The following is a 14,943-nucleotide window of genomic DNA, read 5'->3' as shown; positions in this document are numbered from 1 at the left end:
CCCCTCCCGGCTGCACATGTCAGAGTTCACAGACCTGGCTGCTGCCTTTTACAACACCGAGCTGTAAAAGAGCGGATATTAAACCCGTATAATGGATCCAGCTCCAAGGAGAGGTTAAATTTCCCAGTGAAACGAAGGTATTTGCCCTGAACTGAGAAAGGACCCCTCCCACACCCCCTGGGCTGAGAAACCCGCGGTGCCGTCAGACACTGGCGGTAAACTCTGCCCCCAGCCTCGCACCTGGCATCGGTCGCCGCGGGGGCACATGTGCGCGACACGCTGCTGCCAGCCGGGCTCGTCACGCCCTCCCCGTCGGGTCCCTGCCCCCGGCGAGCGGCCGCAGGGAGCGCTGGCGTTTGGTGCGGGGCTCCGCCGCCTGCCCGGCCGGCGGGGTGGCTGCGGCTCAGGGAGGGAGAGGGACACGGCCCGAGATAGAGCTGTGCGAGCGGGCAGCGAGAGCCGGGCCTGGTGAGGCTGGGGAACAGCCCCCACCTCGGGCGCAGCCCCTGCGGGTCGTACCCGGCGCTGGGTTAGCCGTGGGCAAAGCCCGGAGCCGCCGGTGCCGCGGGAGGGGCCGGGTGGAGGAAGGAGCGGCGCGGGCCTCGGTGCCGAGCCCGGTCCTGAGGTTTCTGGGGACGGGCGGGGGCCCGAGCCCTCCGCTCCACCAGGCCACCCGGCCGGGCGCTCCACCGGCGGAGGGAACGCGGAGCCCGAGCTTGTCTGCCGCGCTGCCCTCAAAAATCCACTTAGGGAAGATGAAGGCGCATGCAAATGCGTGGCGCCTCCTCGCCTGTGCCTTTAATCATGGTAAATTGGCTCCCGTTCCTCCAGGCCCCCCGAAAAGGCGCACGGCGGCACCGCACCGCGGCGGGGTGAGGATCCCAGCACCGCCGCTCCCTGGGGCTTTCCGGCTCCTCGGCGCGGCCCCGACGCCCTGCCTGACCCGCCTCGCTCAGCAATTTTCCTACCCGAATGCTGTCGTGATGGGAACAGAGCGCAGAGATAGATAGCATCAAGCGGCCTATATCAAAGAGGTCCTGCTTAATTAAAATACCGGCTCGGTGCTCGCCGCTTTTCACGCGGCGCGGCCTCCGAGCGCATTCTGCCCCATACCGCCGGCACCACCTCCCCAATCGGCCACCCCGGCTGGCCCGTCCCGGATCACCGGCCCTGTCACCTGCTCTGAGGCCGCCGGGCGAGCAGGGTCGGTTCCCTGGGCCGGGGAGCAGCCGCTCGGCGGAGGAGACGGTCCCGGTGGGGCCGCTGCGAGGCGCGGGGAGATTCCGCGTTGTTCGCGAAACATTTGTTTGCATTACTGAGCAGCAGTCCGATAATTTATTGTTATTGTTATTAGTAACTACACTTAGTAGCTCGTTCACATCCATCCTTCCGAGAGGGGAGCGCGGGCTGGATCAGTCACCGTCGGGCGGCTCCTCCCGAGCCAAGGCGGCCGGGCCCTGCCGCTGCCCCGCAGGGCGGCGGGCGGGGGAAAGGCCCGGGGACGGGGAGGACCGGGCGGTGGGCGCCTCCGTCGGGGGTTCGGTCGGGGCCGCGGGCTTGCAGAGCCGGTCTGGGGTGGAAGCACGGAGAGCTCCCTGGACAACCGGCAGCGAGGCCGCCCGAGGGCGGCCGCCGGTCTCGGTGCCGATGCCGAAGCCAGGCAGCTGTCCGCCGTGCCGGCAGCCCGGTGCCCCGGCTCCCCGAACGCTCCCTCCACGGGCGGTGTTCTGTGCACCGGCGTCGGCCGCTGGCGAGCGGGGAAGGCCGGGGCTCGGCAGGGGAGCGGGCTGCGGCGTCCGACTGCGGGTGGAGAAAAACAGGACACGGTGAGCCGGGGGCTGCCCACGGGGCCGGCGGCCACGCACCGCTCGGCTGGAGCCCCGTCCGAGGTGTCCAGGGGTGGGAATCGCCGCGGTCTCCGTGCTGCACAGCGCCCGGTGCGGCCCCGCTGCACGTCCCTGTCCCGCCGCTCGCTCGCCCCGGCTGACCCCGCGCCCCGCAGCCCTGCCGTGCCGCCGCACGCCAGCAGGGGGCAGGCCGCGCCCGAGCCCCGCCGCTCCGGGCAGCGGGCCGGGGTCAGCGCCCGCCGGGCCCCGCTCCGGCCGCACACCGCACACCGCGCTCCCGCACCGCCGGGCCGCACACCGCACCGAACCGCGGCCTGCGGAGCGCCCGGCGCTGATCCTGCCCAGCTCTGCTGGGGAGCGGGCGGTGCCCGTCGGTAACCCGGGAGAACACGCGTCCAGGCAGCCGGGAATGCGCACAGACAGACTGCACGGACACCCACGCGTCCGCACGCTGATGCGGAGAGAGCCCGGCGAGCCCCTTCCCTCGTGCGGAGCCGCCCGTGGCCCTCCCGGGTTCCGCGCAGTTCTGTCCCGCTCACGGCTGCGGTTCCGCTGCGCTCCCCGGTACCGCGCGCACCGGGCGGCACCGACGGGCCGGGAGCGGCACCGGGACCGGGCTGCGCGTCCCAGGGGCCGCGGGGGGAGCCGGTGCGGGGGGCTCGACCGTTGTTAGTTGTCCCGATGGCTCCTTCCTCCTGTCTCGTTCGGGAAGGATTGGGACCGGCTGCCTTTCGTGATCCACTCTCAAATGTAACTCAAAACAAAGAGATTTGCCTTGCAAATAAAAGCACAATTCGAAGGAAGCCGCGGGGAGGTGGGGCTGCTTAGTCTGGTTTGGGTTTATTTCTGTGATGGTTTTGCGCGTGGGTGTTTTAATTGCATTTCGTTTTTCGTTAAAAGCATTATATAAACCTATACAACACCTCATCGAATTGTTCTCGGGGCAGGAGCGGGGATAACAATTACCCGGCGCAGTGCTCGTATACACGCACGGACAGAATAAACAAACCTTTAGTCTGATATTTGCGAGTAAAAGCCCACGAACAAAGCTGGAATTACTGTTGCGGGTGCAGGGCTAGGGGCTCTCGCTCTGCTTCCCGGTCCCGCTGCTCAGCGCTGCCTTTTCGTTGGTTTGGAGGAGGGTTTTTTTCGTTCTTTTATAGCGAGAATTTATGAAAACTCCTGCAGAAACAGGAGCTTTAATTTTCCTCGCAATTGTAGAAGATAATTTGATGAAAGCCCTGTGTGATGGAGAACTCTGAATCCTTTCGTGAAAATAGGAAGGGGACATAAAAAATTAATGTAAACGAGCAGCTTTTGCGCCGCTGACTGAACTGTGAAATCTTAGCAGCCTTTATCTTGATGTTAGGATTAAATAATCATATTTTTTTCAGCATTAAGGACAAAGATTTTCCCGATTTCTACTATCTAGAAAAAAAACCCCAACAAAATAAGCTCTATAACTGAAAATAGCTTTCCAAAATAATTTAGTAAAACACAGTGACGAATTTCTTTCAAAGATTTTTTTCTGTACAAAAACGACACTAAAAAAAAAGTTTTATCTTAGGACCCACAAAATAGAAACATTAATTAATTCAATAAAACACTCGTCCTGCTTATTAAGCATCAATATTTTGGGAGCATTACAAAACACATTCCTTCTTTTGGCAGGGTCATGGCATATTAAGAACCTCAGCAATAATATTTTCTGGATTTTAATTTCTTCATGTTTAGATTTTTAACGGTATCGGGGGAAAAAGCAAGCAAAGATAGAAACAAAAACGAACAAACAAAAAAAACTCGAAAGAAGAGCCAGCGGCGCGGGGTCCGGCGCTCCACGCAGGATTTCTTTTCCCGTCGGTTTTTTCCTGGCAGGGAATCCCGGCGCGGGGAGCCGGGACGGGGCTGTCCCGCACACGCGCGCCGCGCACCGCACCGAGCCCCGCGCGTTCAAAAGCGTTCGAGACCCACCCGAGCGGGCAGTGCTGCCGCGGGAGCGGGCACGGGCTCCGCCGGCACAGCGGCACCGCATCCCCCGGGCCGCGGCTCCGCCTGAGCGCTCCCGCGGGCAGCCGTGACGGTTCGGAGCCGCCCTCCCAAAAGGGCGTGAGCGGCGCGATCCGCGGCGCCCCGTCCCGCGTGCCCGCCGGGCCGGTCGCGCTGCCGCCGTCCCCGGGACGGAGCCGCGTCCCCGCCGGTGCGGGCGGCCCGAGGGACGGCGCTGCCGCTCCCTGCCCGCGGCCCGGCGCTGGACGCGCGCTGCTACCTACCCCGGGCAGGGCAGGAGCCGAGAGCCGCCGTCGGGCCAGGAGCAGCGCGGGGCGCGGAGCGGGGCGCGGAGCGGGGCGCGGATCGGCCGGGGCCCCGCGCATTCGCCACCCCCGGTAGCCGAGATCGATCTCCCCCTCCGCGGCCCTCGGGGGCGCGACCCGGGCCCGCGCTGCCCGCGCCTCCGGCCGCCCCGGGGTGCCCGGAGCCGGCTGCCCCGGGCGCCGCCGCGCTTCAGGGGCCGCGGGGGCCCGGCGGGGCCAGGGCACTATTTGACGTCGAGGAGACGGATCACCGCGGCGCAGCGATACGCCGCGCACCAATGGAGTTCAAATGTCAGCAAGTTTGAGGAGGGGTGAGGCGCCGGGGGGTGTGTTCCTCCGCCGCGGCCCCTGCTCTAAACGGCGCGGCTCCTCGGGCCGCCGCACGGCTCAGGGGCTGGGAGCGCCGGGAGCCCCGCGCCCCGCCCGGCCCGCGCTCCGCCCGGCACGGCCCGCCCCGGGAGGGCCCTCCGCGCCAAGCAGGGCGTGGGTCCGGCGCTGCCGGCGAGCAGGTGACACCGCGGCTGCCCGGCGCCGTGTGCGCGGCATGTGCGCGCCCGTGTAGCGGGGCGGCCCCATGGGCGGCGGCGCCGGCTCCTGCCTCTGCCCCCCGTCTCTGGAAGCCCGGGCAGGAAACGCTCCTCATGTCTTCCAGATAAAAATAAAAGCGAGTCGTTCCTCCCGGCCGCAGAGTGTCCCCGCGCCCGGCCCGACGCGGGGCTGAGCTGGCCCCGCCGCCCGGCAGCGCCTCTCCCCGCCGCCCGCAGCGCCGGGCCGCGCCGCCGCTCATGGACATCGCCTCGGGTCCCGAGTCCTTGGAGAGGTGCTTCCCGCGGGGCCCACCGGACTGCGCCAAGATGCTGGACGGCATTAAAATGGAAGACCACCCCCTGCGCTCGGGGCCGGCCACGCTGGGAGTGCTCCTGGGTGAGTTGCCGGTCGCTTCTCGACTACGCCGAGAGCGGCCCCGCGCAGCACTCGGTGCCCGGGGCTGCGCTCCGAGGGTCCCGGCCGCTCTGATGCGGACCGTGGCCGCTCAGCCCCCGAGCGGTGCGGGGCGCGGGACCGGCGGCAGCCGTCGAGCTCGGTGTTACCGTGCGGCTGGGCCGGGCGGACTGCGCTCCCGGGACGGGGAGCGGGGAGCGGGGCCGGGTCGTGTCGGGGATGGGAGCGGAGCCAGGCGGGGCCGGGGCCGGCGCCTGACGCCGCCGTCTGCCGTTGCAGGATCGGAGTGCCAGCACCAGGCCGTCTGCGAGGGCTGCCAGCGGCCCATCTCGGACCGGTTCCTGATGCGGGTGAACGAGTCCTCCTGGCATGAGGAGTGCCTACAGTGCGCCGCGTGCCAGCAGGCGCTCACCACCAGCTGCTACTTCCGGGACCGCAAGCTCTACTGCAAGCAGGACTACCAACAGTAAGGGCGCGGGGGGCGGCGGGGGTCCCGCCGGAGCGGCCCGAACCGGCCCGGGGCGCGGGGCGGGCTCCGGGCGAGTTCCCGCTCGGGCCGCAGCCCGTGCCCGGCGGAGCGGGGCAGCCCGGTACCGGGCTCACGGCTGCGGGTGGCGGCCACGGCCAGCGGGAACCCCGGCGTGGGCTGCGAGGCGGGCACGAGCGGGACCGAAGACACCGAGCCGTGGCGTCCGCCCCAGGCAGGGCGCTGCCCCCCGGCCCGGGCCCGCCGCGCTCCAGTACCGTGCGGCGCCGTCGGAGGGGCGGCGATGGGGCGGCCCGGCCCGGTTCGGGCTACCGCGGCACTCGCTGCCCGCCGCCAGCCCCGTCCCGAGCTGCTCCGACCGGCCGGGGGCACCGCCGGCGGCGGGGCCGGGGCTCGGCGGGCCGGGGAGCGGCGGCACCGCTGCGGGCCGGCCCGGTAGCGGCAGGGGAACGGCGGGAGGAGCCCCGCGCCGAGCCCGGCCCCAGCCCCGGCCCCGCCGTAGCCGCGCTCTCTCTCATTCCGCCTTTATCCCCAAATGTCAGGCGCTGTCGGGAGCGGCCCCCGCCGCGTCGCGGCCCCGCGCAGGGACGAGCCCGGCCCCGCGCCGGGCTGCCCTCCCCTGCAGAAGCCCACTTCATGCTTGTCACCTAAATTGAGGATCCTTTTTGTGCCGAGAGGGGGGCGAACATGGGCATTTCAATCACTAGGACATAATATGGCTCTGCTAGAAGTCTGGCAACAAACAAAGAACAACAACTATTGGTTTGCATCAACTTTTGTCAGGCGTTCAGCAGGCATCCAGAAAGGCCTGAAGTGGCTTAGTGGCAACAATGTGCATTTCATAGCTACAGCATGAAAATCCATCTCCATGGAAACGGGTAGTAAATGCTAACATGACATGCTGAGTATAAATATTGTGAGGGTTATAACTCTTGTATAAATGGCCCAGATAAATGTCCCCCTGTTTAGGAATTACAACAAAACATGTTATTTCATGCTGCAGCCCTCGCCAGCTCCCAGAGAGTCCTGCGTGGCCCGGGCACTGTGCATGGGAATAACTCACGGCTTGCCCGTGGGCTGCCGCCATCCCGCCCTTGTGGGGCTGGGGCTGCGGCACCTTTGGGGTTTTCTCGTGCCTGGTTTAGAGAGCCCGTCCGCTTTGCCTTTCGTTTCTACACAAAATAAACCACCCTGTGGTAGCTGTAGCGGCAGATCGCTAAAACTTCTTTTTCTGTAGGTAGTAACACCTTACATATTTTTTGTTAATTAGTAAAGAATGTTGAATAGTCTTCAGGCTACCTAAAAAAGAATTATTTGGCAATGTAAATATTTACATTAATTGCAAATAAATGTACCCTCTAAGTTCCCAACTTCAGTTTCTGTAAAATAAAGACCTGTACTTAGTGGCCTAAAAAGCAAGACCAGAGACCAGTGCGTTGTAAAACAAAAATACTTTCCTGACTGAAAACAGAATTGTTCCCGCTTCAGAACTTCCCATATCACTAAAAGCGTCCAATTGTAGGGGGGCAAAACGGGGTAACCAGGCTGCCGAGCAATAAAAAGATATCAAGATGTTGGCCTTTGTTGGATCGCAGCACCTAGTGTGACATGACATGGTGCCCTGCTGTGCGTGCCCCCGAGGACTGACAGCACGGCCAGGGGAGGGGAGACGCGCCGAATCAGAATTTGTTTTCTCTGAGATTTTATTAGCCCAAAAGAGCAAACATGTGAAACTGTGCTGACACGGATTGCGTGCCCTTTCAGAGCTGCAGGAATATTCGTTTATGGTAGCTAGGGGATAAAAATAGCTGTCTGTCGGCGCAAGCGGCCCGGGCTGCGCAGGACAGGGGCAGTTTCATCCGTCAGACCGTGAGCGAGCTCCGGGAGCAGCTGCAGCCGGTGCCGGGACACCGGGATGGGAAATGCCCGTGTGCTCTGTGAGAGTGCCCTGGGGTAGTGAGATGGACTAGAACCGGTGCGGAAGAAGACAGGGATCACAATTATCAGGCGCTTTTTGTTATCCGGATTCCTATTTACAGATATCTGGGAAAAATAAAAAAAGGAGAATAACGTTTACTTAAATATCTCAGTTCCTGAAATTTGCCTTAAATAGATTTTTCTGTACGTAGTAATGTAATTTTAAAGGTCAGATTTCTCCAGAACTCCCAGGACTATAATCAAGTGCTGTGTATATATCTTTGGGAAAATGGTGTCTCATCTTTCTAATGAAAGCAAGCTTCTGATGGGTCAGATATCAGACCTTACACCTTTCCCTGGGTCAGGAATGATTGCTGCCCATCCTTGGATGAGGGCATTTCACATTAGGGGGAAGGGTGAAAACAGTTTTTTTTTTCTTTTCTTTTTTTTTTTTTTTTTTAGAAAAATGTTGGCTGTGTGAAGCTACCCTTAAGCTTGGAATGTTACAGCAAGTCCTGGGGGAGGTGGATTAGTAGCCCAAGCCCAGTTTGAAGTAGTCAGAGGTGCCTGATAAATGTAATTTATCATGAAAATATCATCAGTATGTCAATGGGATAAGCTGGGCATGTATTTTGGTCTCTTTTTTAAAGAAAGAATTCAACACATTCTTGTATGAGTACATGCTGATGTCTTGCGTTAGTGCAAAGTACTTATTTTGCTAAAATCTAGGATTTTGAGGGTCAGGTGCATTAGATGGCAAGATTTTTAAGGGAAAAAAAAAAAAAAAAATCTGAAGCAGTGGCACCAGGGAAAGCTGGCTTTCACAAGCCCCAGTCAAGCAGAATCCCTTTTCTTTTAATTAGAACTTTTCCAAATTGCTGCACTTTTGGAACCTTACACTTACACTGTGGTTTTTTTCTTTAAAAGAAGTTTTCTTTCTGACAAACAGAAACGCTCACAATTAATTTTTTTTCAAAAACAGGAGGCTTGTGGTAGTTGTATTTTAGTTCTTTGCTTAAATGAATTTACTTATTGTATCACTCATAACAGTGCTTTCTACTACAAAACATTATTATTTAGCTACATTTCTTTTCCAATTGTGCAATTTTTTAATTTTTTGTAAATTTTTTTTTTTTTTTTTGTAATTGTGCTCTTCTGGTTTGTTTTTCTATCACTGCCTAGTGTTATATAACGATCTGCCCTAGTTCTTACTAATAGTAAAAAAAGATATGTTACCAAAAAAACCTGTTTCAGAATATGTATTTCATATGTAAGCAATGCATATAATTTATAGAAAGATTTGTATTCTTGTTTTAGTTTTGGAAATAAACGGTCTAAAAGAGGTTTTTATTCAAGGGAGCAGATAGCAAACACCCACAGCTGCTATTTCATAATTTTTCATTAATGCATTCTCAGTTTTGCTTAGGGTGAGAAAGAGAAATATTCAGGCTTTTGTTCTTTTAGATGTGTCAGGTATTGTTTTAGCATCACTTTTGGATGCTATTAAAAAAAGACCCACTACGTATTTCTGTTCCCCTTATTTGAGTCCTTTCTTGTCGGTGGCTGGGCTTGGTTTTGCTGTGCAGTCAGCACGGAGCAAACGTCCCTCGCAGGAAGGGAAGGGAAGGGAACCCCATGAAGCCCCGGTGCTGCGGGGAAGCCTTGCCCTCTGCAGATTTTGGGAATGCTTTCACGCCAGCGTAGCACAGAGGCTGATGTTTCTCAGTTCAGTTGTGTTTTAGGTTCAAAATACAGCAAAGTCTCCCCGTGGGTGCGCGTCCCTCGGGTTTGTGGCTTCTCGCAGAGCACGGGCTGTGCGATGCGCTGGGAGCCCGGAGCAGGAGGGACGAAGCTCCCGGCTCTTGCTGCAGGCGCAGCGGACAAAAGCGATCTGCTAAGGGCAGGGCTCGATGCGTTTCCAGTGCTCCGGTTTGATTGTTAGCGGAGGAGCTGTCGGCTCGTGGGTGCAGCCCTGCAGCCCCGAGAGCTCAGCAGAACCGGGGATTGCTGCAGCTGCCTTCGCCCCGTGCCGGACGGGCACTGCCCTTGAGTGCGGGAAGAGCGCAGAAACCAGGTGAAACTTAGACACGAGCAGCCTAAGCACATGCCCAGGACATGGAACAATGATTAAAGTTATGTCATCCACTAAAAATGCCTCTCCGGGTCTCTGGAACAATCTGGCATTTTTTCTGAAAATCCCACCAGCCCTGCACCATCGGTCTCATCAGCCCCATAAAAACTCCTGAGTGCGATCAGACTTTTGTGGCATCCCGAGCAGCCCCAGAGCGAAGCACGGAGGAAATGTGGCTGCTATTGCTGTTATTTCAGCCGCTGACGTCAGCGAGTGGCCGGACCGGGCCCCTCCGGTCCCCCGGGCCGGGCTCGGTCCCCTCCGGTCCCCCGGGCCGGGCTCGGTCCCTGCCGGTTCCCCCGGACCGGGCTCTGTCCCTGCCGGTTCCCCCGGACCGGGCTCTGTCCCCGCGGTTCCCCCGGGCCGTGCTCGGTCCCCGCCGGTTCCCCCGGACCGGGCTCTGTTCCTGCCGGTTCCCCCGGGCCGTGCTTTGTCCCTGCCGGTCCCCCGGGCCGGGCTCTGTCCCTGCCGGTCCCCCGGGCCGTGCTTTGTCCCTGCCGGTTCCCCCGGGCCGTGCTTTGTCCCTGCCGGTTCCCCCGGGCCGGGCTCTGTCCCTGCCGGTCCCCCGGGCCGGGCTCTGTCCCTGCCGGTCCCCCGGGCCGTGCTCGGTCCCCGCGGTTCCCCCGGGCCGGGCTCTGTTCCTGCCGGTTCCCCCGGGCCGTGCTTTGTCCCTGCCGGTCCCCCGGGCCGGGCTCTGTCCCTGCCGGTTCCCCCGGGCCAGGCTCTGTCCCTGCCGGTTCCCCCGGGCCGTGCTCTGTCCCCGCCGGTTCCCCCGGGCCGGGCTCGGTCCCCGCGGCTCCCCCAGCCCCGGCCCCGGCCCGGCCCCGTTGGCTCCTCGGCCCCGCTGGCCACGGGCCACCCGCCGGGCCGCGGCTGGGCTGCCGAGTGCAGGCGGGGATCTGCCGTGGAATGTGTTTGCAGGATTTGGGGAGACATTTTGGTTTGCTGCTGCGATCACTGTAACGTTGGACAAAATCATTGCGATGGAAAGACGCGATTTGCACTGATCCGTGGCAGAAAACGATAGGGAAGGTCTTTGTGCAGTATAGGCAATATACAATTAAATTAACAGGAGTATAATTTATAGTGCTTCACTTCTACCCTGAGAAAAAAAAATCATAGATGTGAAATACATTGCAAAAATTTCTTCACTTATTGGAACAAACAGGAATATTTTGCATTCTATTTAGACACCGAATCTATTTTTTTTGTCTAAATTTTTGAAGTAGTTCAAAGGCATGCATCCTCCTTCCACCTATCAATAATATATCATGATGAACCAGCTGGATTACAATGTCGCTTTTTAAACTAATTGTGTTATTAGTGTATTTCAATGGTAAATACACACCCCTGTCACTTCCCTCCGTTTTGGAGCAGCCTGTAAAGCCTGCTGTATCCTATAGTGCTCACTGCTCTGGAGAACCTGAAACGGGGAGCAGATTTAGCCAGCGGCTGCTTCATTTGGTCACATATCTGGGCAGAAATATTCGGGAGAAAAAAGGAGTATACTTTTCCTAACGCAGCTGTGATTTTTTTTTTTAATTCCACACAAAATTTGGATTTATACTAAATCTGCTGTTTCTTGCAGAAACAGGAATTGGTTCAGTTTTATTTAGTACCTCTTTCTTGTGGAATGGCGAGGGATTGGTTGGAGGAGACCTGAGAGGCCAGCGGGAGCTTTGGGAGGCTCCGGCGCTCGAGGAACGCGGGGGCCCTGCGGGCTGGAAGGGAGCGCGGGCCGGGGCTGCGCACGGGCGGCTCTGGGCACGGCAATGGGCAGGGAATGGGCACGGGAATGGGCACGGAAATGGGCAGGGAATGGGCACGGCAATGGGCAGGGAATGGGCACGGCAATGGGCACGGGAATGGGCACGGGAATGGGCAGGGAATGGGCATGGGAATGGGCAGGGAATGGGCACGGGAATGGGCAGGGAATGAGCACGGGAATGGGCAGGGAATGGGCACGGGAATGGGCACAGAAATGGGCAAGGAATGGGCACTGCAATGGGCAGGGAATGGGCTCGGGAATGGGCACTGCAATGGGCAGGGAATGGGCACGGGAATGGGCACGGCAATGGGCAGGGAATGGGCACGGGAATGGGCACTGCAATGGGCAGGGAATGGGCACGGGAATGGGCATTGCTCTGGGCATTGCTCTGGGCACTAGAATGGTCATGGGAATGGCCAGTGCAATGGGCATCGCTCTGGGCACGGCTCTGGACATCCCTCCGGGCACGGCGATGGGCATGGGAATGGCCACGGCTCAGGCACGGCTCTGGGCACGGCTCCGGCCACGGCACTGGGCACGGCACTGGGCACGGCTCCGGCCACGGCAATGGCCCCTGTTCCGGGCCATTTCCGGGCCATTTCGGGCAGGCGGGAGGGCTCCCGGGGCTCCCGGGGCTCCCGGGACTCGCTGCCCCCGCTCCTGCCTGGCCGGAGCTCCGCAGCCCTCGGGGCAGCTCGGGGACGGGGCGCACTGTAAATACAACAGCGACAATTCAGGACAAAATTAGAAAAGGATTTTACACTGCTTGGGCCAGCTTGCACCGTGCCACAAGTTGCATAAAGTGCAGAGTCAGAGAAAGGCTGTGGATTTCAAAGCCCAGCAAGATGGACAAAGGCCGCTGCTGCGTCCTCTGTACACGGTGTGCATGGCGAATGACAGACTTGCAAAAAACAGAAAAATTCTCCTGTTTGCCTACAGTTTTTTCCCTACATAGTAAGTCGTGTTAATGCTCGAGTTAGGTAAGAAACAAGCAAATTTATAAATAAAATGGAGAAGTGACTTGATCAGCAATCTTCAGTAAAGGTAAACAAACCAGGTACTGCTCTGGTATGGTTTGGTGTGGTAGGAAGGGGGTTTGGCATGATTTGGGGTGATTACATTACTCACCAGGCAAAAATTGACTCATAATGAAATGACAGTTTCTTGTTCATTGCAGACACGAAATTTCCACATTTGTTTTGAAACAAAGGACAAGATTAGTTGTAAGTAACCATGTGTTGTGAGCCCCAGCAGCTGAGTCTGCAGCAGCCAAACGAGGGAACTATAGGAGTCTCGAGATAAATGGGTGCAATTAGGGACAGAATTTTCTTTTCTCCAGGTGAATTGAAATAACTAAATGAAGTGGGCAGGAAGTTTTTATTGAATATCCACCTTGCGGACTGTGTAGTTGTGGTTTGGTATAGCCAAAGCTATGAATGAAAACTGATCTTTTTGATAAAAAAGTATTAGAATTTATTTAGAAAGCAGAGGTGTTTTCTGAGTTACAGTATTGTATAAATTGTAACAGAGAGATAACCTCATTTTGCAGCAGTGGAGCCTTAACAGCACTGGTTATGTTTGGAAACTTTTCTCCATTAGTAACTAAGTTAAAAAATACATTAACGGCTTCACATCTAACTTAAAATAAATGCTGAAACTCAAGCTAGACTTCTGAGTCTGAGAGGAGAGAGCATAAGAGAAAAAAGATGCAAATGCTCGTAAGGCAAAATGAGCCTGAGTTTTTGTTTGGAATGCAGTGTTGGTGTTTCTAACATGCTCATATAGATCTGAATCTTCAGCGCCTTGTTCAGGCAAATTATTCACTGGCTTTAGAAGTCTCTTTAAATTCAATGGAAAATCGGGACATACTCTAGTTTTTTCCATTAAAAAAATATTTTTACGTATCAACCTTATGTTTACATTCCTGAACTTGCTTTAGCTGGACTTGTACTTCTGGAACACAGTGCTGCCTTCCCTTCTGCTCTCGGGCAGACCTGCAGCTGCTCAGAGCGCCGATCCCAGCCGTGGCTGCTGCAGCCCGAGCTGCAGCCCGAGCTGCAGCGCTGCAGCGCTCCCGGAGCAGGGGGAGCGCGGGCTCCTGCCCCGGGCCCCTGCACGCTGCTCTCAAACAGCATCTCCCAAAATACGCTCTGGCTCTTAAAAGCCAAATGACTGGTGGCTGCTTTGTGCTCTTGCACAGCCCACACGTGCCCTGAGTGGATGTGCTGCCAGGGCCTGCTTCGTGTGCTGAATACACCTGAGAAGAGAAACGCCATGTGTGGTGTTGTAATGCAGACTATTTTAAGCAAAACCCTTGAAATGCAGTGTCTGTAGTCACCATAAGTGCCAAATGCAGCGTCTGTAGTCACCATAAATGCAGTGTCTGTATCACCAGAAGTGTCTGCTGTCTCGGGGGTGCAGTGCTGGGGTCAGCACTGCCCGTGGCACCCCCAGCCCAGCCCAACTCAGCCCAGCTCAGCTCAGCCCAGCCCAGCCCAGCCCAGCCCAGCTCAGCCCAGCCCAGCCCAGCTCAGCCCAGCTCAGCTCAGCCCAGCCCAGCTCAGCCCAGCTCAGCCCAGCCCCTGTGGCTCATCCCCTCGCTCACAACGGGGGTTTTACCTTTCAGGAACTATTTGCCCGTGGGCAGGGAACAAGTAGACTTTTCTGAGATTGTATTAGGGTAAGGGGATTGTTAATGTGACTAATTTCAGTTTTATTTTCTTGGGTTTGAAATTTTATACTGATCTTCTTCATAGATACAGTAGAACTGCTGTAGCACAAATTGATGAAATGCCCTTGATATTAGCATAAATAAGGTGTAGCACATTTCTTCAGGACTTGATCCATGTTTGTGCTCCGATTCTCCTGTAATGGCCAAACAGAATACTTGTTGTGGAGGTAATTTTTTTTCTTCCAAACCATAATATTTTCTTTAATATGCACAAAATTTTCCTCTGCAAACACTGACATGAGCTTGTGAACATGCAATTCTTATTGGCTTCAGTGAGAGCCATCCTCACTCATCAAAGGAGGGAATTTGGCTCTTGATTTTACTGCAATCAGTGTTTTATTTATAATGTACAAGAGTGCACGTGCACTCTCCCAGTAAGAGCTGATGGGATTTATGTGCACATGCTGAGGACCAAATCCTCCCGGTAGCTGTCAGGAAGTTTACTTTCACATGCTTCTTCCTTGGTGTAACCTGAATCACCACTCACTGATGACAAAAACAAAACAAAACCAAACAAAGAATAACTGTCTGCATCAGGGTTTTGGGTTTTTTTTCACTTGTTACTTTCCTCATATTAGTAGTATGATAGGAAACAAGCAGAATTGAATTGAATTTGCAGAAGAAACGATGAATATCCTTTTAAAGCATTTTGGTTACAGAGAGGGATTTCTTGGATGGAGAGAAGCACCACTGCTCTTTAGAAGCTGGCACTGGTGCATTCCTGTGTGTCAGTGAGGGAGCACGTGTGGTGCACCTGTGGATGGGGACAGTTGGGTGGGGACACTTTGAGGAGAACAGTTGGATGGGG

The 14,943-nt window shown here is 57.1% G+C and overlaps 1 protein-coding gene across 1 annotated transcript in view; it reads left to right on the top strand.

Moving 5' to 3' along the window:
• Positions 1-4,503: 4,503 nt before the first annotated feature.
• The window catches only part of LMX1B (LIM homeobox transcription factor 1 beta), a gene marked incomplete at its 3' end in the record, with an annotated part of 90,714 nt that continues 80,274 nt past the window's right edge, over positions 4,504-14,943 (top strand). The window contains exons 1-2 of the mRNA XM_079324478.1: positions 4,504-5,083; positions 5,381-5,567. Coding sequence (XP_079180604.1) covers positions 4,945-5,083; positions 5,381-5,567 — 326 coding nt within the window. The 5' untranslated portion in view covers positions 4,504-4,944. The remainder of the gene's footprint in view (positions 5,084-5,380; positions 5,568-14,943) is intronic.

The sequence above is a fragment of the Erithacus rubecula genome (genome assembly GCF_903797595.1).
Source record: "Erithacus rubecula genome assembly, chromosome: 21".
Taxonomy (NCBI): domain Eukaryota; kingdom Metazoa; phylum Chordata; class Aves; order Passeriformes; family Muscicapidae; genus Erithacus; species Erithacus rubecula.
Note: the sequence above shows the minus strand (reverse complement) of the source record. Positions and strands in the feature narration are given on the sequence as shown.